General features: G+C 40.3%; 2 protein-coding genes across 3 annotated transcripts; one reads left to right on the top strand and one right to left on the bottom strand.

Annotated features, from left to right (window-relative positions):
• Positions 1 to 541: 541 nt before the first annotated feature.
• On the bottom strand, positions 542 to 4,909 carry psmd14 (proteasome 26S subunit, non-ATPase 14). The gene is made up of 11 exons (XM_079183854.1): positions 4,805 to 4,909; positions 3,970 to 4,025; positions 3,481 to 3,552; positions 3,255 to 3,374; positions 3,014 to 3,084; positions 2,660 to 2,810; positions 2,428 to 2,535; positions 2,191 to 2,265; positions 1,983 to 2,108; positions 974 to 1,036; positions 542 to 712 (listed from the first exon to the last, which is right to left on the bottom strand). Exons 2-11 carry the CDS (start codon positions 4,015 to 4,017, stop codon positions 614 to 616), a joined length of 933 nt encoding a protein of 310 aa, XP_079039980.1. The 5' UTR covers positions 4,018 to 4,025; positions 4,805 to 4,909; the 3' UTR covers positions 542 to 613.
• Positions 4,910 to 8,044: 3,135 nt separating this feature from the next.
• On the top strand, positions 8,045 to 22,528 carry rbms1a (RNA binding motif, single stranded interacting protein 1a). Of its 2 annotated transcripts, none has more exons than XM_079181560.1 (14): positions 8,045 to 8,334; positions 10,502 to 10,644; positions 12,374 to 12,432; positions 13,648 to 13,739; positions 14,852 to 15,009; positions 15,761 to 15,840; positions 15,952 to 16,052; positions 16,473 to 16,522; positions 16,608 to 16,698; positions 18,367 to 18,417; positions 19,291 to 19,392; positions 19,743 to 19,811; positions 20,081 to 20,155; positions 20,496 to 22,528. In XM_079181560.1, the coding sequence occupies exons 1-13, from the start codon at positions 8,284 to 8,286 to the stop codon at positions 20,147 to 20,149; spliced, it is 1,116 nt and encodes a 371-aa protein (XP_079037686.1). In that variant the 5' UTR covers positions 8,045 to 8,283; the 3' UTR covers positions 20,150 to 20,155; positions 20,496 to 22,528. The 2 variants fall into 2 exon arrangements, with proteins under 2 accessions (XP_079037686.1, XP_079037685.1); XM_079181559.1 differs by having other exon boundaries at positions 10,484 to 10,644.
• Positions 22,529 to 25,129: the final 2,601 nt, after the last annotated feature.

Genomic DNA, 25,129 nt, shown 5'->3' with positions numbered 1-25,129 from the left:
TTGTTTATAAAGTTTTATCTCCGGACTGAAACATTGTATAAAAACGTGCAACAATGAAAGGAACAAGCCCGTTTGAGAACGAGACGGTTCAGTGATTTGATGTATTTGAAGTCGCTTTGGATAAAAGCATCTGCTAAATGACTGTAATACAATGTAATGTATTCCATCTTGATGACAACTTCTAGTTTTTGTCCATGTAGCTTGCAACTCTTGCACCATCTAGTGTTTAGGGTGGGTATTGCAGCAATATATCAATATGATGAGATACTGATGCAGCTTTCTTTAAAAAGGTTTCCCGACATGGTTCAATCAGAACAAAGTTAAACCAAAACATTTTAAAGAAGTGTGTCCAGATTAAACACAAAAACACTAAATACAAAAAACTAATATCGGTTCATGATGCCTTTGTCTAAAATATAAAAAGGAGAAAAATCAAATACAGAATGTAGAAATACAATATTTTGTTATGTGCACTGTCAGAATTATACAACATTCTGCTTGGATAGTAAAATAAGGTACCACCCATGCCAAAGTCTTTTTTCATACATACATTTATTTTATATAAAAGGAGAAAAAAAAGGTTGCAATATTAACAGTTATGCACACAGTCCCGTCACTGGAAAACTACGGTATCCAACATGGCAGCTAGGCACTGAACGATGTTGGATGTCATTAAAACGTCTACGTGCTCCTCCAAGTGCCTCTTGGGATCCTGCAAGAAGGACAGAATATTAAGACAAACGCCAACAATGAGATGTGGTTTGTGATGAAGGGGTTTCAACAAACTTCAGGAAACTTAAATGACAAAGTAACTCGATCTCTCTGCTTTCATAAAGTCTCTGCTTGTACCAAGATGTCTGCACAACCCGACTCTAATCCAACGCACGTTCACTGACCTATTTAACTGTAATCAACAAACACAGACCTCGATTTTTGTCATATTACCAAAAAAAAGAAAGATAGTTTTTGTTACCTGTTTTCCAACATTCTTGATTGCCAGCTGCTCCGGGGTCATTTTGTCCTCCTCTTCAACAGCCTGAGGTGGAAACACGACAGTCTTAATAATGCGGAGCAGCACACCAGGAGCACGCCATGCGTTGATATTTGTGATGCTTTTTGTAGTTTTTGCTCTGCAGAAATACTGTATGTCATTAGACCCTTAGAATCTTGTATTAGGGAGCTGCAGCATGCGTGTAACCAACAAAATCACTCAATCTCAGTATTAAGTTTGAGTTTTTAAAGACGGATTATTATTTTTGTTGGAACGAGTAATGTGACACTTTAATTTGCAAGTAATCAGTTATTTAGTTACATTTTTAAATAAGTAATCTGTTACAAGAAAATCCCAGTGAAATGCAAAATTGTGCCTGAGGGATAACGTTAAGCAGCACAGCTCCATTCACTGGTGGGAGGGGCATCGAGGAGAACCATGACAGTGCCACGGCTCAGAAACAGAAACAGCTTTCGGATGAAATTAACAAGCTTGTAGATGGTTATGTGGTTAAGATGATGCTACAAATATTAAAATCCTGCCCGACAGGAAAATCATTTGCCAGCTACCTCGACATAATAAAGAGCTGTAAAGGGGAAATAGCGACATTCCTGCCTGCTGAGTTACTGCAGGCTATGCAATTAGAGTAAAGTCAATACAGTCAAAAAGTAGGTGTCCGGTAGGCTATGCGCCCTCTAGTCAATATAACTAAATATGTGCAAGGAATCACAAAGAGCTTTTCACTTTTGGAAATGCACAAGTACTCCAACAAGTTATTTTTCTCAGTAGCTAAAGCTGTAACGCAATGACTTACTTCTTAAAAAGAAAGTATTGATGTAACGTAACAAGCTACTTTTAAAAGTAACGTTAATTAATACGGGTGAATACTAAGAATGCTTCATTACAAAAAAAGGTTATAAAATGTAGAAACAGCCTTCTAGTAACATGAATAAAATGTTTCTGATTGTTGGACGAGGTCCAGAAGGTGCACCTTATTGTAGTTCTTAGCCAGCTCCAGCATTTCCTTGACGATGGTCTCATTGAGTTTGCAGTGCTCGCTGTAGTCCTGCAGGGTCAGGCCCTCCATCCAGCTCTTCTTGTGCAGGTTCAACAGCATCTGAAGAACAATGAGCGGTATTTATAAGTTCTATTAATAAAACCATAATGAAAACAAATCTGCGATAAGTGAATTCTCAAACCTTCTGCTCCAGCTCGTTTTTCCTGTAATTGATGGTGATGGAGTAGTAGTGTCTGTTCAGACCATGAATCAGAGCCTGAGGACATGAGAAACCCAACATTAAACATGTGAAGTCATAACGTGCATAACCAGCTGCTGAGAGAAAGTAACCAAAAATGATAACTACTACTACTTTATTGTGATTTGATCCTTATTGGATCTTTGAACAGCGGCGATGGCGCTGTGTACAATGTGTTACCTGGATTGAGGGCTTGTTGAGATGACCCAGGTTGGATGTGGTTTGTCTTGGTTCATGACCCAACACCATCATGTTGGCATTGATCAATCGGAAGGCATCAATAACAACCTGGAGGAGACAGGTTGAAACAGGCACATGAAACCAGTAAGTCATTTCTAAAATGTTGTATAACGCATCTAAAGTGCAAGCTACTGAGTAACACGGTTCTTCTGGAGCAGGTATTCATCTTTACCTTTCCTTTGACGCTCTGAATGGGATCAACCACCACCGCGACGGCTCGCTCTGACAGGGCCTCGAAGCTCTGCTGTGTGTTGATGTCCACGCCAGACAACCAACAGCCAAAACCAGGGTGACTGTGGTACCACCCCACCACCATCTCTGGTCTGATGAGCAACAGTTGAGAAGGACGGCACACATGTTTAGAGGGTAGCCCCCCCCCAAAAAAGTCTTGATATTACCTAGAAATGTTTTTTATCTCAACATCAAAGTGAGGTTTTAATGAACTTTCTCATTCCCGGATTCACTCTACAATGTAGGCAAACAGTGACCATGTTGTTTTTCTAAATATTACACCTGTAACTTTTACCTGCCGGTCTGCTTCAGCATGTCCAACATCTTGGCCTGGAACACAGGGTCCACTGCTTCAACACTCACACCCTGTGAGGTAGAAAATGTTCATTCAGTGAGAATTAGCAACATATACTTCCTTGTAAAATTATCAAAATCAGCATATATACGAGGCATTTACTACACATGACAACAAGGATAAGTTAGCTTTATTAATTACATTATAGGGAGCAGAATCTTGGTATTAGGGTAATACATACTGTTCCTGACTGGGGCATGGCAAACACATCAATCACTCGCACTGTGTAGTCATCGACAAATTCTCCCAACATCAATCCCATGACCTCCATTGGTACACCAGCGCGACCGTGCTTCAACATCTAAGAGCAGATACGAGAAAGAGCGATAAGTCACAGACGTATTGTTTTAAATGCAAATATGAATATAACCACTGTAAAATGTTTGGTGCATACGATGGTTGTTTACCTTGAGCAGGGCCAGAGAGGAGATGTAAACCTGCTCTGCTGTGTCCACAGCAGGTGCATCTGTTGGGGGGCCCTGAGGAGTCAAAGCCGAGCTCATCAGTTTCTAATACAGTAGTTAGATCAATCACTACAATCAAACTATTGTTTAGAACTTGAATGCATGAAATATATAATGGGTCATAACTTTGTATCCTTTAATTCTGTGGTAAACTAGTTTGAGACTTGGGGGCTTGATATGAGGTGTCTGCATTGGGACTCAAGCAAAGTTACCTAAAGAAAGAAAATCGTATCTAATCATTTTAGACACATAAGCATTGATAAATGTAAGTTTAGAGGTTATGTTTGGATATAAAAGTTGAAAATAGTTTGGTTTAGGTTAACAATGGGTGAATCTGGGAGGGATTTTCATTTCTGTCTGTAGTTTTGTTAGGAACCATAAGAAACATTTGTTTATGTTCTTTATTTACAGACATTTCAAACTGTGCATTACCTGTCCGAGCCCTGGCATTCCACCTCCGAGCCTCAGCAGCCGGTCCATAGCGAGATCTGATGAGCCAACACAATAAAGGCATTAGCTTGACTTTAAAGCAGCTTTACTATTAGAGGGATACATTTAATATTACGTCCTTTATACAGTTTATTAATTCGGACAAATTCACTAACAAAAAGGCACAAGTAGTGGACTAATATGTACATGGAACATACATCAGACAGTAGCTAAAGCATGTCCGCGGTTATAAACTGTTACCTGGTGGACATTAGGTCATGTTTGGGTTTAATAGCTAGCGTTCTATCAACGTTAAAATTATGAATTAAGAATTCTGACTTCGAATATTGGGAATTACATTGTCTCTATTTTATTTGTGTTATGTCTCGTTTCTCTTCTATTGGCCCTGACGTAGTTGACTTCAATTTAGGACATTATGGGTGTAACGTTATTTGAGTAGCCAAAGAAATCCAAAATAAAACTGAAGTTAGCACCAACTCGCTAGTTAGCTTCAGTTAGCTCATTTACCTATACTCACGCACACACATCACAAGAAACTGGACAACCACGCATTTCTTTTTTTTAAATCAAAGTATCGTGTTTTGTGTTTAAGTAACAAAAAACAACAGGGAAATGCATAATACATGTGTCGTGAAAACGCTCAGTTCATTAACAGCAACATCCAACGTTACTAAAGGCGTTAGCTTGCCGTTAGCTTGCTCACGCTTAGCCTCTGTCATCCCGCACAAGAAAAACAGCAACAAAGTCTGAACACTGATTCTATCTCACCGTGTTTTATGAAAGCCATTGAATGTGTTAAAGCTGTAAGTTCACTTACCTGTTGTCAAATATTTCGGGTGTTTAGAAAAGTCTGTGTTTCTGTGATCAGTCGAGTCAGTGCAACTGGCTACAATGAATCAGCCAGAATTGTCTTTTCTTTTTTTTTCTTTTTGAAAAACTGCTTCCGTCGCACAAATGACGTATTTTGTTGTCGCCAGACTTTTTGCACCTGCACAATCGAGACACAAGGGTGCGCCACAATCAATGCATTTTACACTTCTGCTGCCACTGCTGCTACTGTCACCACTGCTACTGATAATAAATATGTTCTTATGACTGCTTATACAGCTTATACTGTTTTTAAATGTAAAAATGATATCTTTGATAAGCTTGCACAATTTAAAAATAATATTTTAGCTTAGAAGAATGAATGACTACGAAGGCCTACTAAATGCATTAGTATAAAACCTGTTTTATAATACTTTCTGACATTGTATATATACCTTATTCTATTCAACGTTTTTAAGTACAGTTTAATTTCATTGAGCTGTGAAACATCTGCAATTTTGAGATTAGGAATATTTCAAATCAATGATTTATAATAAAATGCTTTTACATTGTAGGTAAAACAATATTTCTGGAAAAGACAAAATCCAGAGTTTCTCTTTCGGTTGTTTTCTTTGTTGGGGTTTATGGCTGCTTATTTACTGATGTTGGTCAAACATTCTTTAATACTTGTACCATGCTATTAAGAGTATGCCTGAATTAAGATTGAAACATGTTTTTTTAACACTGTACATATACAGTATATATCTGATACATATAACATGCTTGCATTTAGAAATTATGTAGGTGTGTAAGCAATACATTTTCAAATTGAATTGAATGTAAACCCTGACCTCGTCTTCTAGCACTTACTAAACGTAGAAAAAAAACAGCACTGATGAAATATACAGCATCTATATTTCAATACTAAAAAGAATGAAAATGGCTGTGAAGTTTGAGTGGTTTCTCATATTTCAACATGCAAGCATTTCATTATTCCCTAAGGAGCCACAAACTCTGAGCTAAACCACAACATCACTCGACTTTTGAAAAAGCTCCTTTGTTGGGTTTCATGTATTCCAGCCAGTCAACAACTCCCAATCTAGCCAGACAACTCGTGCAATCTCACCCAACACATGATACTGGTTACCCCACTGCCTGGCCAGACAGGTCATCAACAGGAATTTTGAATTCCTTAATTCCTCACTGAATGAGGAAGGGGGAGATAATCATCCGCATTCCTCGGTCCCTCCTTCACCACACCCACAGGACCTCTTGCTGCCTCGACACAATTCACTACACTCAGTGGTAACCAGGATGTGCTTCCTTGTGATGGGCTTAACTCTAGTTTCTATGGCCTTTAAGATCCAGACTAAGTTAACCTACATTAGTAAGGTATGTATTATATGGTCTCTAATTTCAGTGACTTCAGTTTTTATCCAATCTCTGTTGTTTCTGAAACCGATTCATTTTTTTGCTCCAAACAGGGAGACGCCTTCCTGAAATATTACCCAGAGAAACAATGGATAGATGGATAAATGAGCCAAAGGCTTCAGATCAATTGACCCATTGGTTATTCAATTAATTTGAAACAAAATAGGTTAAAAGTGCAAAACAAAAATATGCGAAATACGCAGCTTTAATATGTGAAATATAGTTTATTTACATTTAAATACTGTATGAAATGTCCCCTGTCACCAAAAGGGCAGCTAACAACATATTGGATCTAATGGGTTAACCAATCAATAACTACCAAACAGGGTAACAAAAAGCACAGGGAATCATCTATACAAAGATTATTAGAGCTGATTATTCAGAGAGGAATGATTGGACTTTTCAAAGACCATCACAAGTAGCTTGTAACACGACACCAGCATGAAACCTTAATCCTACCAGCCGAGAAAATAGGGGAGAGAAATTTGATGCTTTAAGAGCTTCCTTGCACCCTGATGGGATTTGGATTCAACTTTGCTTTATAAATCTCCAGCAGGATCACTGCTAGTGGCAAGCACTGCTTTGTGCTTCAGTGTATATGTGAATATAAAATGACTTTAATTATAAAATAGTGAGAGGGAAATGTGCACCTATAGTTATCTCTGGGGCCACATGTGTGCCTGTGTAGCCGTAAGAATTACCAAGAAAAAGACCCGAGGACTCTGGCTTGAGCACAGGCAGTGGGTAGAGAGCTGGGCTGTATTGACTTCTGATTGATTCTATTGAAGGGGTGGACCTGCTGTAATGAGAGGGGCTGTTCCTCCACTGGAGTGCAACAACTAAAAGCTTTATTTAAGCCAGTGTCTGATGAACCTAAAGGGTCTCACAGGTCAAACGCAGGAGATAAAAAAATCTAGAAAGATGAACAGCTTATTTTGAAGCACCAACGGCAAACCATTGCATCTTAAAACCAATTCTGAAAAGCACTACAAACATTTGACCAGAAGCTATGAAGCCATAGTTCCTCTTTTTTCCCCATCAGTCAGTGGAGGGAGTTATTTGTGTGTGATATGTTAAAATGCTTAGTTCACATTTTTACAAACTGCATATAAGCAGATCAATCTTGTGAATGCATTAAAAAGGGAAAATATGAATGGTTCTCTTGATTGATGAAGGAGTCAATATTTTGTTTCTACTTCGCCTTTATGTCACATGATCTACATACAGTATAGGCTACTATAATGAGCCTATCGGACACTAAAGATAGGAGTAAATATTTTGAATGAAAGCCTTTTTTCAACCTAATATTTGTTCTGTGTTCTTGTCTTTCAATGCACTCCCTCCCATAGTTGGTTTTACATAGGGAGAGTGTGTGACCTCCAGCCCAGGCCAGACCCAGCTTATATTTCATTGCATCCTGATTCTCTAACATGTAGAGAGTGTGTGGGATGGGGGGAAGGGTAGGAAGAGGAAGAGGGTGTGTGTGTGTGTGTGTGTGTGTGTGGTTGGAGGAGGTGGGGGTGAAGAATGCTTGGTATGTGCGGACGACAACAACATGAAAGGCGCCGAGTGTTCAGCCCAACTGATTGTGCGCCTACAAATGAAAACTAAAGCACTTTGTATCCGACTATAAACCCAGCCGCAGACACCAGACGTCTCGACGTGCCTTTGTCACAAAAAACAAACCGCCGAGGCGAGTTCGCAAGAGGCGGCCACGCAGTTTATTTGATGTCAAACACCCCGCAGAGGCGGAGATGGTTTGGTCTGTAGTAGGTGGGACTGCCGAGCGGTCTGCAGCAGGACGTCGTAGATCAATGAACCGGACCGAAGGGTTGGTCCATCGCCTGGCGTGCATCTGACTGTATAGATGTGTCAGTATACCTATGCAGGACCGAGGCTCTTCTTTTTAATGTTAACCGGCCCGTTCAGTATGCGGATGTTTTAAACCGACTGGCTATTTCGTAGGCTCCGTACACCGCCTTGGATTCCGTCTCTAGTGGCTCCTCGTTGCGATTTTTCTTTTTGGGAAATAAAAAATATATTTCCATAACCTCCAGGATGATCTTTGCAAACACAGGCAACCCGCTGAAGACAGCCAATCGCAAACAGGTAGGCCGAACACACACTCGCACGTTGGTTTATTTTATTATTATTTATTTTATTTCTGCCCCCCCCCCCCCCCCCCCACGACCGAGGCAGCGTTTGACTAAACAGGCTGTTGTAATAGCAGCCACAAATGACATTGGAAAGCCCTTTCTGGCTTCCATATCGTTTATATCGCGTTTATATCTCACCGTTTTATGGCCAAAATGAATTGAATTCTATAAAGAAATAGACCCCCTTCTCTCAGCCGACTTGTCAAACGGGAAGCTGATCCTCTGATAGGCTAAACATGGAGAGATAAACCAGCTGCTGACCCGATCTATAGCTGTACAACCGTGATTTTAATTATTATGTCCATATAACCTTGTTTGCCCAGCCACTCGCCCCCTCTGGTCAATATGCATGACGGTTATTGTAGTCCATTTTATAGATTAATGCCTCCTGGGTGAATCCAGTGAGAGAGGGAGAGTGTAGTGTAGTCTAATGTAATATATGTCAGTGTGCTGGAGTGAACTGTGCTGCCTGCATTTGTCACTGTGACCTTTCAGGTGAAGAATAAAGGTAATTTGAAGGCATTGCCCCTTTGCTTTCCCATCACACCTTTTCATTTAGATGGGAGGTGGGAATAGAAAGCAGGCGGAGAGGTGAGACGCAGCTGCTATTCTAACATCTGATGATGGAAATTTGAGCCGTGTGTCCTATAAAGTAGATTGAGCCTGCAGCCTATAAGATCCCGAATATCCACCTTTCAGATTAATCTGTAATATGTGTCCATCAGAGGGCACCATATATGACTTTGAGGGGGGGGGGGATCCGCAACCAGCCACATCTGAGTCCCTGCAGGGAAGCGGTGAATGAGTTTTCAGTGTAGGCGTAACACAGGTTTAGTCTGCTATAAGGTGCGATGATGCCTCTGTGAAATGTACCACCGTAGCTGCCCTCTAATGGAGTAGGCGTATTGTCTCGGAGGCCTAATGTGAACCCTCGGCGGTCTCAAACAAAGTTAGCATGGTAATTGCACACCAACAGAAATATAAGGCCGCTGCTTGAAGACACAGCAGGCCTCACAGAGGTTCCTGCCACAGCGATCGATTCTTTATCCATTTAACGATAACAGTGGGGGAATATCGCAGTGATTCTTGTTGGCACGGCTGTGGTTGTATCCATGGCTTTGGCTCTTGGAGTGGATTGTCCTCTGGTCATGGACAGATGGTGCGATTCTGCTGTGCTTTGTCTTTGATCTGATCTGGAGAGGGTTTGGGGTGGCTGGGAGCTATTTTAATGAATGAGTTAGGGGAAGGAAATGCTTTGCAGGGCAGTGCCGCATGGTTTGGCTCAAGAGAATGAAGAAAACTGTAGGTTTCCGATAAAGACTACAGCAAGATGTAAGCCGTGAGCACAGATTTGATCCCATTGTGATTCATAAAGGCCCGCATACAAGTTTATATATATATATCTCTCAATGTATGGTGTGATGGTGGACAGAGTCCCCTTTTTGCAACACCCAGGAGCTTAAAGGCTTAAACCTACCTGCCACTCAGACCCTGACAGTGATGGAAGAAGTAATCAACTCATTTATTTAAGTAAAAGTAAAAAATACTACATTGCAATTAAATGCCCTGCATTTAACTCACTAAGTATCGCATAAAGTATCAAAAGTAAATGGATTCAAAATGCAAGAATGCGCCATTCAGAGTGGTATGTTTGGGATAATATATTATTTTATTAGAGATGTATGTTATCTTTCAATGTGAAGCTGATTTGAAGTACTTTATACACTACTGGGTACAGTATTGGTAAACCATTGCATCATCATTTATAAACCCATAATGTGTTTTTATGTGTGTGCCATTATATAAAGTGAGTAAAAAATATTCAAGCTGAGTACCTTTTAGAATTGCACTTATGTACAGTACTTCAGTAAAGGTACTTCCACCCCTGGACCCCTCAGGCGTGTTACAATGTAGAAGAACCTAAGCTGTGTTGGCTGCTATGGTGATCATTTAATGCAACGTGTACATTAATGAATGAAGTCCAATCTGGGCCTCTGTGCGTTTCTGCATTTTTGTTTCACCCGGATGATAAAAATGCTCTTGTGATCACTGTTGAACTGGGTTTAAATTAGATCATCTAGCTCCCATGCCCTTCCTAACAGTGGGTTTCCTGTGTGCAGTCCTACCCCATGACTCCGTCCAGTCCCAGCAGCAGCAGCAACAGCAGCAGCACAGGCCTGGAGCAGCTCAGCAAAACCAACCTGTACATCCGCGGCCTGCCTCCTGCTACTACAGACCTGGACCTGGTCAAACTCTGTCACCAGTGAGTCAACACACACACATACAGTTTGAGCATAACAAGCATGCTAATGTGTGTGCACATTAGTCGTTGATATGCTTGTTTGGTGAATAAAGGGGGCTAAAAGCAGGCCTAAAATATCACATACCAACGTCATTCCAGTCTGATTTGAGACGGTCCTCCCTGACCACAGGCACAAACTGTACAACACAGTCTGTAAAAGTTGCTGTTCAATTGTATTTGCACATGAAACTATTAATACATGTACATGCCAGGAGATGGTTAGCGTAGCTTAGCACAACAACGGGAAAGAGGGAGGAACAGCTATCGCCTTTTAAACAGGGCCATGTGAGCTGTTTCAAGTCTTTGTGCTATGCTAAGCTATCCAGCTGCAGGCAGTAGCTTCACATTTACTGTGCAGATATGAGAGTGGTATTTAAACTTCTCATCTAACTCTTGGCAAGAAAACAAACGTTTGAATTTTTTGGAAAATGTACTTAATGAAAGGAAATATTTAACGAAATTAAATAGAAATTTGACAAACAAAAAGGCAGACTGTGTGCATTTTTAGTGGACAGATCATCAATCTTGGCATTCAAAGGCACACACTGGTTTAACCATAATGTACTCTGACATCAAATACTCCAACCATAGCTCCATAAACAGAAGCACACACACACATACATGGAAAAGTGTTGGCTCAACTGTGGTATGTGAAACAGACTGCAAAAATGATTGTTTTTCAAAAAAAAGAAAACATGTAAAGCGGTGAACATGTTCGATACTCGATACTATAGACGTCAGTCCGAGTGGTTAGTGTGGTGGATGCCATAATTAGTGGAGTTTGGTCTCCTCTCTCTTTCCCTCCGAATCACAAGCATACGGAGAGAGGCATTCACCCATGTAACCAGCAGCAGCAGCAGCAGCTGTTTGTGTCCTGTTTGCTTGTGTTTTGTTCGTGATGTTCCCAATGGTGTTTGCCAGCACAAAGCAGAAATGAAAGCGCTTTTCATAGCAGCACGGTCTGAATGGGGATGTAAGCTAGGCATTCAGTCTGTATGTTGTGTGCACTCGCATAGCTGCTCACAGCGTGTGCCACATTCGGGGCATTAACTCACGACTATTTCGATAGTGGAATAATCTATTGATTAGTGAAACAGACAAACCACTTTTTTGGATTATGGATTACACAATAACTCAATGGCCTCTATTTAGCTATCGTTTAAATCGAGTTTGGAGTGTGTTAGCTAATAATAAAGACACTAAGAGTTAATACTTTATTCACAAATATACGTCAGGAGATGAAGAATTTATTGCAGTTTAGAATGTTTCAATTTTTTTCATTGTATGCACTCTGCAGCAGCATTCTCCAGCCATGAAAGTCATCATGAACTGTTCATTCACTCCAGAGTCGCTGCCCAATGACGTCACATAATCCATAATTTCATTTGTTTGCAACTAATTTGGTCATACATTATTGTCGACTTCGTTGATTAGTTGTACCACCCCCAGCCAGAGATCAACTTGAGTTTAAAGTCGGAGACAAAGTAAAGCCTGAAACTGGATTCTTAGTGTTTGGAAACATGTAGGTGAGAGGAGTGAAATATGACCAGTCTTTGTTATTTTCATTAATTGTTCTTCTCTGCTTGTGTTCACATTAACAATACATAATGAGAAATCTAAGGCGATTAAGAGACATTTTGTTTCCACATTTTTGTACGTGTAAGTCATCTGAATGTTGATGTGTGCACAGGTATGGCAAGATTCAGTCAGCAAAGGCAATCCTGGACAAGACCACCAACAAATGTAAAGGTCAGTAAGGTTATTAGCTTACCAGCCGTCAATTATCAGGGCTGCATGATTCGGAAAAAAAAGTATATTTAGCAATATAACTTCAGTTCTCTTCCAGTGCTGGAACATATCTCCAATGCATGTTTAAGTACACAGACTTATTGTTTAGTTGGGGCATCAAAGGAACTGTTGTTTTCAGCTGATGTTCAAAAGTATCTCACCCGTTCTTTTGCATTTTGCACTAGGATTTATGCTATATACTTGTATGACAGCACACTTGTAAGATATGGAAACATATCCTGTTATTTTAGATTTTTAAAAACATTTCCATACCCTCCAGGTAGCATTCATTTCCATAGTGTATGAAAATCAATTTGCAGCGACTTGATAGTTTTCCTTGGGTTGGGTAATCCATCAGTGCGAACATGAACAGTCAATGTGTCCGCTATTATTTTGCTCAAACAGCTGAAAGTGCCGCTTGGTTTGCAAAGTCTGCAATACAATGCAATGAAAACACAAGTTTTACTAAAACTAAAGCATATTACGATGGATTACCTAACTCAAGCAGATTTAGAGTCTCTACACAGATATTCACACAGGATGGAAATGAATGGAGACCAGTGAGTGCCTGGGCAATGGTAAAACACATTCAAAGTTCAGAAACACCATGGTATGCTTTGGCTAATGAAAACGGACGCAAAGTTTGTATATTTTGTCATGAATCTGGTTAAACATAGACGCTGGTTTGGTTCTTAAAGGAATAGTCCCCCTTAAATTCACAAATATTAATTTATACAGTACATTTATTCAGTTTTGCACAGATTAAACACGCAAGCTATAACATGTTAATGAGTGAGCTTTAGAGGTGCTGGTAAACCCCCCTTCTTTCCAATCTGTATGCTAAACTAAGCTAACCAGCTGCTTTACCTTCGTATTTACCACCACGCACACATGAGAGTGGTATCAATCTTCACAGAGCACTCTTGGGAAGACAGTGAATCAATTCGCAAAATGATGAGAGATGTCTTTTTATTTTGTAGTGTACATTTTGAAAAGTAAATTGTGCTTCATGATTGATAATGTAAAAGATACCTTGATTTTCTTCATAGTAATACACAATAAAGATCAATACATATGTCCCATCCCTCAGTAATAGTCATAGTACAAAATGTACAATAGATGGTTGTTATTATTATTTAGTGACTGTTCATATTAATTTCGTTCTGCCAACTACAGGTTACGGCTTTGTGGACTTTGACAGCCCGGGGGCTGCTTTAAAGGCAGTACATGCTCTGAAAACCAGCGGCATACAGGCCCAGATGGCCAAGGTGAGTTTGGTGCAGGCATGTGTGTGTGCATATTTGTCTGTGCATATTTGTCTGTGCATATTTGTCTTGCTTGTAAACATCTCTGTGGGGTTGTGCTTCTATAATGCCTGCACGTGTCCAGTGTGTGCTGGAGAATGACATTAGACTGGTCACATGACCTCAGCTGACAAGCTGTTCTTCCCGTGACCCCATTTACTTTCACTGTAGAAACCAGATGTCACGTCCTTCTCTGCCAAATAACCGTCAGTCAGTGTGACACGTTACACACAAGACCACCAGCCCACACACTTAACACACAATCCTGGTGAGGTTGTACTGTGTAGATGGAACAGATTATTTATTTTTTTACCAGCATTATTATGTTGTCACTGGGCGTTAACAATTATCATTCATGCATACTGATGTCGGCCTTTCTGCAGCGAAGCACTATAGCAACAGCACTGCTGCTTTGAGCCGTTCTTGATCCTCTGTGACTAATTCAAAGTAACCAGTTTTTCATTTTACTAAAATATTTTTAGATGACAAACCGGGTGTTACTGCATCACATTTGCGATTAGAGCAGCGGAAATGGTCCGGATCATTTAATTTCTCTCGGCCCCGTCCCCGTTCACGGCCCGTGTCGCTGTGCTTAAATTCATGGGTGAGAGACGTTCATTGATGAGCGGTTGCTCTCGGGAGACCTGCATGTAGCCGCTCTGTTTGGAACAAACACGGCAGTACACAGTTTGTGTGTTGTGGTAGCTAGGCTACGCTGCTCTCCTGCTGTTTCTAGGGAAGACCGTGGAGGCGCCCGAGCTGCTGCACAGTTCAGATGAAATGTGTTTTCTGTGGGTGTGGGGAGGAGAGCTTATTCATGTTTGTTAAACCAAATGTCTTCCTCTATTCCTTAACCATACTTACACCTCAAACCCTGATCCACACGTACAAGTTTCATTGCAGAGAACAATATGTTTTGTCTGTGACGAAATAGTGCTGCAGCACAGCCTTTATCCGTGGTTCTCTAAGAAATGATTCAAGAGAAATGATTATTCTCCCACATGCAAAACAAAGTACAAAAAAAACATGAGATCCAATGCACTTCTGTTTTTTTCCATCTTCCTTTCTGTGAGCAGCAACAGGAGCAGGACCCCACAAATCTGTACATTTCCAACTTGCCTCTCTCCGTGGATGAGAAAGAATTGGAGAACATGCTGCAGCCCTTCGGCCAAGTCGTCTCCACACGGATCCTCCGAGACTACAGCGGCAACAGCCGAGGCGTGGGCTTCGCCAGGTCGGTCGCAGTAGTCATTCTTTCTCTCTTTAAAGTAGCTGTAGAATAAACTTTCAGCTTTGATCACAAAGCTGTGATGATACATAATGGCCTAATACCAAATTACCGCTCCCAAGATTGTATATAGTGCTGCTGTGTAGCTACTGTTCAAGTACAATGAATACTAAACTAAAATGTAATCAATTTAAGATGTTGTGAACATTTGCAACACATTCACTACTATTATAGTTTGTTTTTGACATAATATAACACAATACATCACTGAAGGTCTAGTTTCATTGCAATTTAGAGCAACCAAAACTACATCACACTTGCATCTATGAGCTCCAAAGTCAAACTTATTAACCAGTCAGTCGTGTCCAGTTGTCTGTACAGGACTTGCCTCAGTATTTACTCTGCCATAAGTAAGTTTGTAAAGGAAAACAGTAAAAATCGCAAGAAAACGTGGAAGACGTTTGCGATCCTCAAAATAACTTTCTCGCTGAAGCTTACATTTTAATTAAATTGACAAACCTGCTATTATTTGGAAGCCAAACGAAGACAAGCTCTCATTCATACACACAGCCAAGTGTATATGTGTATGTACGTTTATAACTGAATGTGAACTAGCATTAAAATGAGGAGGGACAATTGTGCTCACCTTTTGTATGAAGGGGCCCCAACACCTTAAAATACCACATTGATTTTTACTAAAGATCGTCTCTGTGATTCGACGACGAGTCATTTTGTTATTTTTTTTCTCCCCTGTCAGGATGGACACAACAGAGCAGTGTAATGCCGTCATCTCCCACTTCAACGGGAAGTTTATCAAGATCGCTTCTGGAGCTCTGGGTAGGAAGAAAATCCACCTTTCTGTTCATGTTCCCTCCGATGAAAACTGTGGAGGCGCTGATGATTGATTGCGGAGTGTTGATGTGCTGTCGTTTTGTGCTTTGCCCCCAGCTCCCTCTCAGCCCTTGCTGTGTAAGTTTGCAGACAGTCAAAGGAAGAAACATGCTCACAGCGGATTTGTTCCCAATGGACAGACAGGGGATCTCAGACTAGTATGTATCCCCCCCCCCCCCCCCCCTCGTTTGATGAGTATGAATGAATGACGTTTTATTATGGTGTCATGCATAAAATTATGCCCATTTCTTGAAAAAAACATCCTTTCACAATAAGATCTTTGCACCATAATTGATTCACAAATCACTGGCAAAATAATTGTGTTACAATTAAACAAATTCAAATTTCAATTTAGATCATCTGTACAGTATGTTTTGTGGGAAACAAACTTTCCTCAATGATTATTTGTTTTATATATATATATATAAAAGAAAATGAGAATATTTTCTAAACGTGTACCCATATAAACCCAATATAACTGAAAAAGTGTTCAAATGCATTGATTATTGTTTCACATGGGGTTCAGTTGTTTTGATACAAATGCAAATATGTGACTCCACATTATTTCCTCACCTTAGGGTGCAATGACTCTTACCTATGACCCCTCCTCAGCAGCTATACAGAATGGGTGAGTTACACTACAGCTCATGAAACCACTGATACTTATAGTCATAACTCTGGAGCTTTATTATGAAATACTGTCTGTTTCCTAGGTACTACCCTTCTCCGTATCCAGTGAACAACAGGATAATGACTGTGCAGCCTTCGATGTCTCCCTACATGTCTCCAGTCTCTGCTTACCAGGTACTGCAGAAGATCCTGAATATAAACACATTCAACGGCCAGCGCTGAATTGAAATCATCTCTCTCTTTCTCTGTGCCTCTCTTCCCCTCTCTGTTGCATTTGAGGTAATGGTGTGTGTGTATATGTGGGTTAGGGTGTATTTATGCTTGTGTGTGGGCTGTACAGGTGCTATAGATGTAAGAATAAGTATTTTAAAGATGCCCTGGGCCGCCGCACACTTTCGCAGTCTCCATGTGGCGGTTGATGATTGTTTGATTTTTGTTTTGTTTAGTTCGAAGAGCTTGGTCAACCAGAATTCAATATGACAGTAAGCTTGGTACACCTTCTCTGAGTAAAACGTTTTGTAATATTTCACCCATAGGTTTTGATTTATTACTTTCTGTGCATCAGAAACACGATCCGTCTTTTGAACTTTAATTCATTCATTTGCACATGAGGGTTGAGTCGGAGGGGTCTTAGTTTTGAATATAGCCCTCTACCAGATACTCTTCAGGTGAACCCGCAAACTGTTTAGGTCTTCCAGGCCTGTCTGGTAAACATCCCTGTTATGTGGAGATTTGATAATAAGCGCTAAGTCATAAGCTCAGACATTCTCTTTGTGCAGTTTGTACAATAGAAACGGCTTTACATTTGGTGAAGCACCTGCAAAGTCGTCATCATCATCGACCCTGGCACCTTAGGGGCTCCGGTACTATGAACACTTAATGTGTGAGCGTTCTTGTGTTTGAATCCATAACTAATAATGACGTCTGCAAAGGCTCAACTTCTTTCCAATTAGATAGAGGAGGCAGCCCCGCTTAGGTACTCGCCTCCAGGTGTCCCATTTATTGCCAGAAGGAACACTCAAAGTTTCAAAGTGACGTACAAACAAACACCTGCGCCTTCCCCCGTCCTGCCCTTGGCCCAATGGGCATTGCACCTGATACCTACCTTCTGCCTTGATGGTTGTTGAAGTGGCTACAAAGACCTCAGGTTCAAAGGTTGGCAGCCCAAGAGCCCTCTGGTGGACACACCAGCCGTGAGGGAAGCTGTGAAGATATATATATATATATTAAAAAGAAATAGGCTTTCAAAGCTTGGTTGGCACAGGTAATGGACTTAGGCCAAGGAGGCTACATATATTATAGCCACTTGCACAAAAGCAGAGTATTGGACATGCTTGTAGGGGAAAAAAAGAGCTTTAAAGAAGTTCTAGAGAACCATTGAGCTCCTCGGGAGGGGGAGGCAGGGCCTAAACTGGAGATATTGTTTGCAGGTCGAAGGAGACATTTATTTAAGTCCTAATCAAACATGTCGTAAGATCCATGGAGTTTGGAGGCCATCTTAACGGCTGAGGTCATAGGGATAGTTTAAAAGCTCCTTAGCCAACAGAGGGGGGAACAGAGGGCCCCAAAAATCAGAATTCTTTGGATTTTTTTGGGACTGTCATGGTTGATTATGGTCCCTGAGCAGAAATAGTCGAAACGCATGAAAGGATACAGCATATGCTGTTGCACTCCAAATGTATAATTTAGACTGATAACATCCTTGTATTTCTATTTAAAAAACGACGCCTATTGTAATTCTAACGTTTGTAACATTAAAGTTTCATCCAAAGCACATCAATAACTCTCTCTTTCCATCTGTCTCTCGTTCTGCCTCTCCCTTCCTGTCTGACCTTCCATTAGGTACAGAGTCATTCTTGGGTGGCACATCAACCATATATCATGCAACACCCGGTAAGGGAACAACGGCATTTGCTTCTTTTTTTTCCTTTTTCTTTTCATACACTCATAGACCACCTCCTACTCTGTGTACAGGAAATGGGTGTGTGGCGCCGCTACAGCTCTGAGCTCACACAGTGTGAACTTTAATCAGCCCGTTCTGCTGACACACTCAAACCAACGTTAAAAGCTTCCCCAAATGTAGGAGGTGGACAGAGCCGAGACGAGTTCTGGGAAATAGCCCCTGTGTATTTACATGTTGTATGTGTGTGTATGTGTGTGTTGGAGTGTGTATAAAAGAGAAATGGAACAACTAAAAAGCCATTCAGCCACTCCCCCTCCTCCCTCTCTCTGGATCCAGCAGGAAATGCCTGGAGCAGAGACAGTCTTGTGACTCTTTGACTCTTCCAACAGATGGTTTCCAGTGGAACAAGTGTCTCTGCTGATCTGCCCCCTCCCCCACTTTTTACTAGGAAATGGTCTATTCCCTAAAGGCGTCATGTTTAAAGGAATATACCACATCTGAAAACAGACTAGCGCTGACAACGTCACACCTTTCTACGTATTTTCATCCCGTAACATGACCCAGGAGCACAGACTGCTTCATGTTTACCTCAGAGTTATTGCTGTAAATGTGTTCTCTTACATTTTAACAAACCTAAAAAGCTATAGAATATCTTTTTCTTCCCCTCGGCTGATCTTTCTGGGCTGACTTACATACATAGGTTTAAAAGTAAGACATGCTATATTTTATCAACACACTACCTGCCACTGTTGTTGCAGCCTACATGTGCTTTTTGATCGGGCGGTTTCATCCGAATTAGGCGATTTAGTGTGTGGAATCATGGGATTGCATGGTCAAAACTGAGCTGCTTTGTGTTGTTCCAGGGTGCTGTGATGTCTCCCTCTGTGGATCCCTCCATGTCACTGCACCCTTCAGCCATGATTACTCAGCAGATGGGCCAGCTGTCACTGGGAAACACTGGAGCGGTGAGTGGGATTCTGGGATATCCAACATCACACTCAGCATTGATTAAATTAAACCTGTGTAGTATGATTAGATAGAAAATGCTGACAAATATGAGGACGAAATGTTAGTTTCATTTAATGCAAGTTGTATAGTGACAGTGATCTGACAGCCTTGTGACTAACAGCAGCCCACTAGAAAGATCTTTAATTGGGACATTTTGTATTAGACACCCCTGTATTAGTGAGGTTAAATCTTTGTTTAATAGTGATTCAATTATTATTTTTCAAAACAGATTACAGTGTGATGTCTAGCAAAATGTAATACCATTCAATAATTTGGATTTAATCTTCTTTTTTTTTTTATCTTACAGTATATTTCAGCCAACCCTGGTGTCCAGGGAGCTTACATGCCTCAGTATCCTCCCATGCAGGCAACACCTGTAAGTTTATTGTATCTTTATCGCAATCATCTTCGTTCGAGACATACAGCTACATACCGGGCGTTCATTTAAATGTGATTATATCCTAAAACAAATATTGTTTACGGACATTACAGCAGCCCGTGCCAGTCCACTCAGCTTCTATACTCATAAGGCCTAGAGTTGTTTTTAAAGTGTTCGTCCTCTAAAACCATCAATTATCTCAGTGCAAACACAGTGAAGATAGTTATTATCACGCTCTAAATGAGAGACGCTGTTTTGCTTTTCAGGAAAACGGCACGCCACAACAAGTGGATTCTTCCAATAACTCGTCTCCTTACAGTCAACTCAGCAAGTAATCACAGGTACACTGTAGTTTAGGAATGCAAGTCGTCTGATGTGAATGCCAGCAAGTTGTTAACTTTAGCAACTTTACTGCCACGTGGAAGTTATAGCACCACTTTCTAATAGGACACCAAGTATTTGCCTTATTAATGGTTAAAGAATCAGTAACTAAAGCTTCATAGATCTGTTGTAAACCATTAATAAGAATAATTTCTGGGTTACCAGGATGTAAAAGGTTACAGTTTTTGAAATCTGTATACAGGGTGCCTGTGTAGATCATAAGAAAATACGATCCAATGCTGCTGTTAAATATAGTTTATAGTTTTCATACCAGTGCTTCTGCTTTCTGTTTATTTTAAGGCTATAGATTCCCGCTGTGTGAGCCAGAGGGCAGGTGGGAGGTTGCCAATGACATCACGGTGGTAACAGTCAACGCCTTCTCTGATTGGAACAGATACATGAACTTTTTTTGCACAGCCCCGACGTTTGTGGTGAAAAAATGAGGGCAGTGTAAATGGACTCAACAGTCGGCTAATCACAGGAAGAAAAAAAAAAAAAAGATTTATTTTGATAAGAAACAACAAGCTCTTCTTTTTCTCTTTTTTCAAGGATTCTCAAACAAATGCCAGAGGACCCCCCCCCCCCCAACCCCTTCCTTCTCCCCTCCCCACTCCTCCCCCAGTATGATGTGATATTATAATGCATGAGATTGAGATAGCTTATCCCCCCTCCAAGTGTCTATGATTTTATAGTTCCTTTATTTGTGATATATGAAGAAAAAAAAACGACTTGCAAAACTTGTTTGCACTGAAGTTTAAAGTTTCAGAATATCTTCATTTTGGTTTTCAACACAGAATAGCGTACAAAATCAATTCATGTTCAACTGCACTAGACAGCTGATACAGATGACCATTTCATTAGGGAATTAATGAATTTAATATTGGAAAAGGTGCCTTCCTTACGTCACATTCAACATTCTCCAACATTGTTTTCATCGAACTTGATCAGGTGTCATATTTCTATCCGATTGATCAAACGTGTGTGTGAAGTGCTTCGCTATCTAGTCTTCTGGTAGCAATAAAGACAATGAGAGTCCCACGGCAATACTGAGAAAAAAAAGAACGGCGACAGTCTCAGAGCAAGGTAATCCCTTATTGTCCCTCTTTCCTTTTTAAAAAAAAATCGTGTTGACATGAATCAAAGAGCCGTGCTTTTATGAAATTACAAGTTTTACACCCAATGGACATCTTTTAAGGAGGGTTATTTTTTTCTCTTGTGGTCGGTTTGACCAGTGATCTACCTCATGGTTCTGCCGGAGTCTGCTGGTGTTGTGGGGTTTGCAGGTAAAGCCCCGTTGTTCACCAGAGCGGACGAAGCAGAACAAAAGCCACGCTCAGGAGCTGGCTAAATAGGACTTCTGCCCGTTTTTTGTCTCCCACATGCAGCGTTTCTCTTCCTGATCCGCAAAGAAACATTGTGCTTTGCTTCATCTTTATTTGTCATTGCTTCTGTTCTGGTGTTTCTTTTTCATGATGAGCGTTGTTCGGTTGTGAGTAAGACAACTACTAGCTTCTCCTTGAAATAGCTGGTTTTACAATGTGCTTGGAATAAATGAATGCAGGCTACGTGCATTTAGTTTGCACAGTCTTCTGCCTTTGCCATTCTTGACAGATCTTAGATGACTCACCACGTTCCCCTCACTTTTCTTGCTTTTCTTTAAGAAAGACTAAAAGCCACTATCTTTGGTTCAACTGCTACTGTAGAGCTCTCCAAAAATAACGCCAGGATTTAGCCAGATTTTGGTAATTGGTTATACACATGCCAAACAATTTGCATCTCAAATCAAACAATTATGTATGACGTACTTCAAAAACAACAGTATTTCATAAGAATAGGGTGGAAGTTGAAATCTCATGACTGACAGCATGTGTTTCAAAAGTTTCGCTTGTCCAGAATAAGATTTGTAAATTATATGAATTCAGGGCCAAACGTGAAAAATAAGTGAGTTTTATTGTTTGCTTTGTTTTTTTGTTTTTTTCTTTAAATTGGTGTTTTCTGATGTAAGAAACTCTATACACTACTATGAGACAAGAAGAAAAGGTTAAAGCTGCATGGTCGCGGTGCTTTTCCCCGATCACTAGTACTGTAGCAGTAAATGCTCACCTTTGGAAAATACAAGCGGTAACCTGCTTTTGCTGACTGTGCTTTCCCATTCTGAACATTTGTTGCTGGAAAAAATGTAAAAATGAAAAGAAAAAAAAAACCTTGTACATGTTATCCTCATTGCTTCCCCCTTCACCTTCAGCTGATTTTCAAACAACCTTCTCCTTGCTCTCTCCTTTGAAAACATTGGAATAAGAACAATGCTGAATAAAAGGCTCTTCTCTTTCTCAGATACGACTCCTGTCTCTTTAATTCACTGGTCCTTTCTGTTGTTTCTTTTGCCGTTTGTAAGGTTGTGCGTTTGGAAGTTTAAAGGATAATTCTGGTGTTATTCGATATTTTCTTAATTGCAATAAAGCATTGATGCTTCAGTTAATATTGTCCAATCTGTCTGTGGCAAACCCATTCATTCTATTAACTGGTCACAAATGTAGTTTCTTTTTTATATTAAAAGATAAGTCATTTCCTAAAATAACTGGCCACTGTAGTTTTAACAAATGTAGTAAATACCACATTTTTGGGGTCTATTTTCAGCAGCGCATTAATAAACATGTGGTGCTCTAATGACTTTTTACATCAGCAGGATGTTGAATGTGCAATTGTCTTAAAATAAAGTTCAACGTCCATGTTCATTGTAATGAAGGGACATGTTGAACCAAGGATGTGGCTAATTCAATTCAATTTATTTTTGTATAGCCCCAAATCACAAATTACAAATTTGCCTCAGAGGGCTTTACAATCTGTACACATACGACATCCTCTGTCCCGGAACCCTCACATCGGAACAGGAGAAACTCCCCCAAAAAAACCTTGAACAGTTCTTGGACAATGAAGCTCTATGGCACAGATGAATTTAAAGTATCAGGCTTGTTGTATTATTAGTAAATTAAATTCAGTGGTAGTTTTAATAGGATTGTTCGAATATCAGCAGCCTTCTCCTTTAAGATCGAGCTACTTGAATAATCATGGTGTTCTCCAGCAACTTAGTATCGTTCAAAATCTACAACACAAGAGAGATATCCTGCCTTAAAAATCATTTGTCTGGGTAAAGCTAAAGAAGTGTTGGACCCCACAATTTTTCTCACAACTCATTTCTTTTAGATCATCCCAGCAACTTTAAATCTCTGCATCCCCAGTTTGTAATCCAGGCTTTCCATTCAAATTCCTCCAAACCAATGCCAACATAACCCCAGATGAGATCAGGGGTTTGTTTTTATAGATATGGATCTCCAGTGCTGCAGAAAACATTTTACAAATGTTCTCACATGCCGAGTTGAACAAACCAAAACGAACTGATCCACAAGAGATACCTGGCCCCAACAACCTCAAATCCTCTGAATGCATATCAAGAAGCGATCACAGGGCTGTGCTGGTTATCTAGCAGCAGAGGGCGCTGTGAGCCAAAGCTATCCAGCATATTTGAAACAAGAACTGATTTTCAAGCTTGAATAACTTATTGTGTGTCTGATCTTATGCATGAAATGTGTGACGGATCAGATGAGCAACAAGTGCAACATGTGTGTGTGTGTGCAGGCTTCTCCTGCACTATTTCAGGCACACAGCCTTTGTAGTTTCACTCTTATACCGGATCTCCCGTCTTAAGCTCAGACTTAGCGCAGCTGATCCCAGAGACATAAAGGCACCATGCCCCATCTCTAACCAGTCAAAGGGATCAAGATGAGCCATCACTGTCAGCCTACCAACACACCACCCCTCCAACCCCAATATACATAGCCTACATGTCCCATATAGTGGGCACACACACACACACACACACACACACACGTGTCAATCAAGTGCCTCTTGTGAGGCGGGCATCAACCCTTTGAACATAAGATACATGCCACGCAGAGCCCACCTCTCTTTCCTCTCATCCGCTCTCTGTCTCTGTTAATTCTCCACAGCTGAGGGGACACATGGCGCTGATCCCTTGAGAAGGGCCACGGTCAGACCGGGGGCACAGACGTTAAGAGGCGAGGACCGCCTCAGTATCCGGTGTCATTCATTTAGTGTGATACACGTCAGCAATTCAACACATGGACTGCTTCCCTAAAGATGCAGACTGTTGCTGCTTGCTTCTCTCGATTCTGTCATTTCAAAATGTGTTCATAATAAGATAACCAAATGGGTGGTCTGCAGGTGAAAGTACAGTACACCGCTGCAACTAATGATTATTTTGGTTATTGTATTATCTAAATATATATATATATATATATATATATATATATATATATATTTTGTATGTGTTTGTTGCTCACTGCCGGTGGTGGAAGGTAACTAATACTCAATTAGCAATTAGCAAACAGCTTTATTAACTTTACAAGTTAAGATTTCTGCTCACAAAACACATTAAGAGCTTATAAAATATGATGCTTTGTTATAAATTCAACTATCTAACAGTATGAGGAGTTGTTGCATTTCATTTTAAATATGTTTATACAAAATTAAAATTAAAATAACTTTGTGAAGGTGTCACCGTTGGCTCTGGGCAATTCAGACGGTATTTCTCACTATTATCTGAATTCTTGCAAATCAAACAAAGAAGAAAATAAAATACTGTTTTTAAAAATGCATCAGTAATAATAACAGTCACAGGGGACATTTCTCTGTATTGCTATTACTTTTACTTTCAATACTTTTAATTGAAGTACATTTTCCTGATTATACGATAAAGGATCTGAATACTTCCTGACTTGCCTGATAAAGAAATACAATGGGTCTGTTGCATGAGCCTTGTTATGAAAACATTTCTTCAAACATTTTAACATAAAGGCCAGTATAAAACTAGCCGTCTCGTCCTGTAAGTTATTTAAATGACAGCACATGAAACA

This window comes from Pholis gunnellus, assembly GCF_910591455.1.
Source record: "Pholis gunnellus genome assembly, chromosome: 1".
NCBI lineage: Eukaryota > Metazoa > Chordata > Actinopteri > Perciformes > Pholidae > Pholis > Pholis gunnellus.
This window is presented reverse-complemented; position numbering and strand designations above follow the sequence as displayed.

What these genes read in the sequence shown, in the direction of transcription:
- psmd14 (XM_079183854.1), bottom strand. Translation starts at nt 4,017, where the DNA reads ATGGACCGGCTGCTGAGGCTCGGAGGTGGAATGCCAGGGCTCGGACAG. An exon ending in TCAACAAGCCCTCAATCCAG is followed by an intron (nt 2,266 to 2,427) that starts GTAACACATTGT and finishes TCATGTCCTCAG; the next exon opens with GCTCTGATTCATGGTCTGAA. An exon ending in TCAAGAATGTTGGAAAACAG is followed by an intron (nt 713 to 973) that starts GTAACAAAAACT and finishes TCCTTCTTGCAG; the next exon opens with GATCCCAAGAGGCACTTGGA.
- rbms1a (XM_079181559.1), top strand. Translation starts at nt 8,284, where the DNA reads ATGATCTTTGCAAACACAGGCAACCCGCTGAAGACAGCCAATCGCAAA. An exon ending in GACCACCAACAAATGTAAAG is followed by an intron (nt 12,433 to 13,647) that starts GTCAGTAAGGTT and finishes TGCCAACTACAG; the next exon opens with GTTACGGCTTTGTGGACTTT. An exon ending in TACAGGCCCAGATGGCCAAG is followed by an intron (nt 13,740 to 14,851) that starts GTGAGTTTGGTG and finishes TTCTGTGAGCAG; the next exon opens with CAACAGGAGCAGGACCCCAC.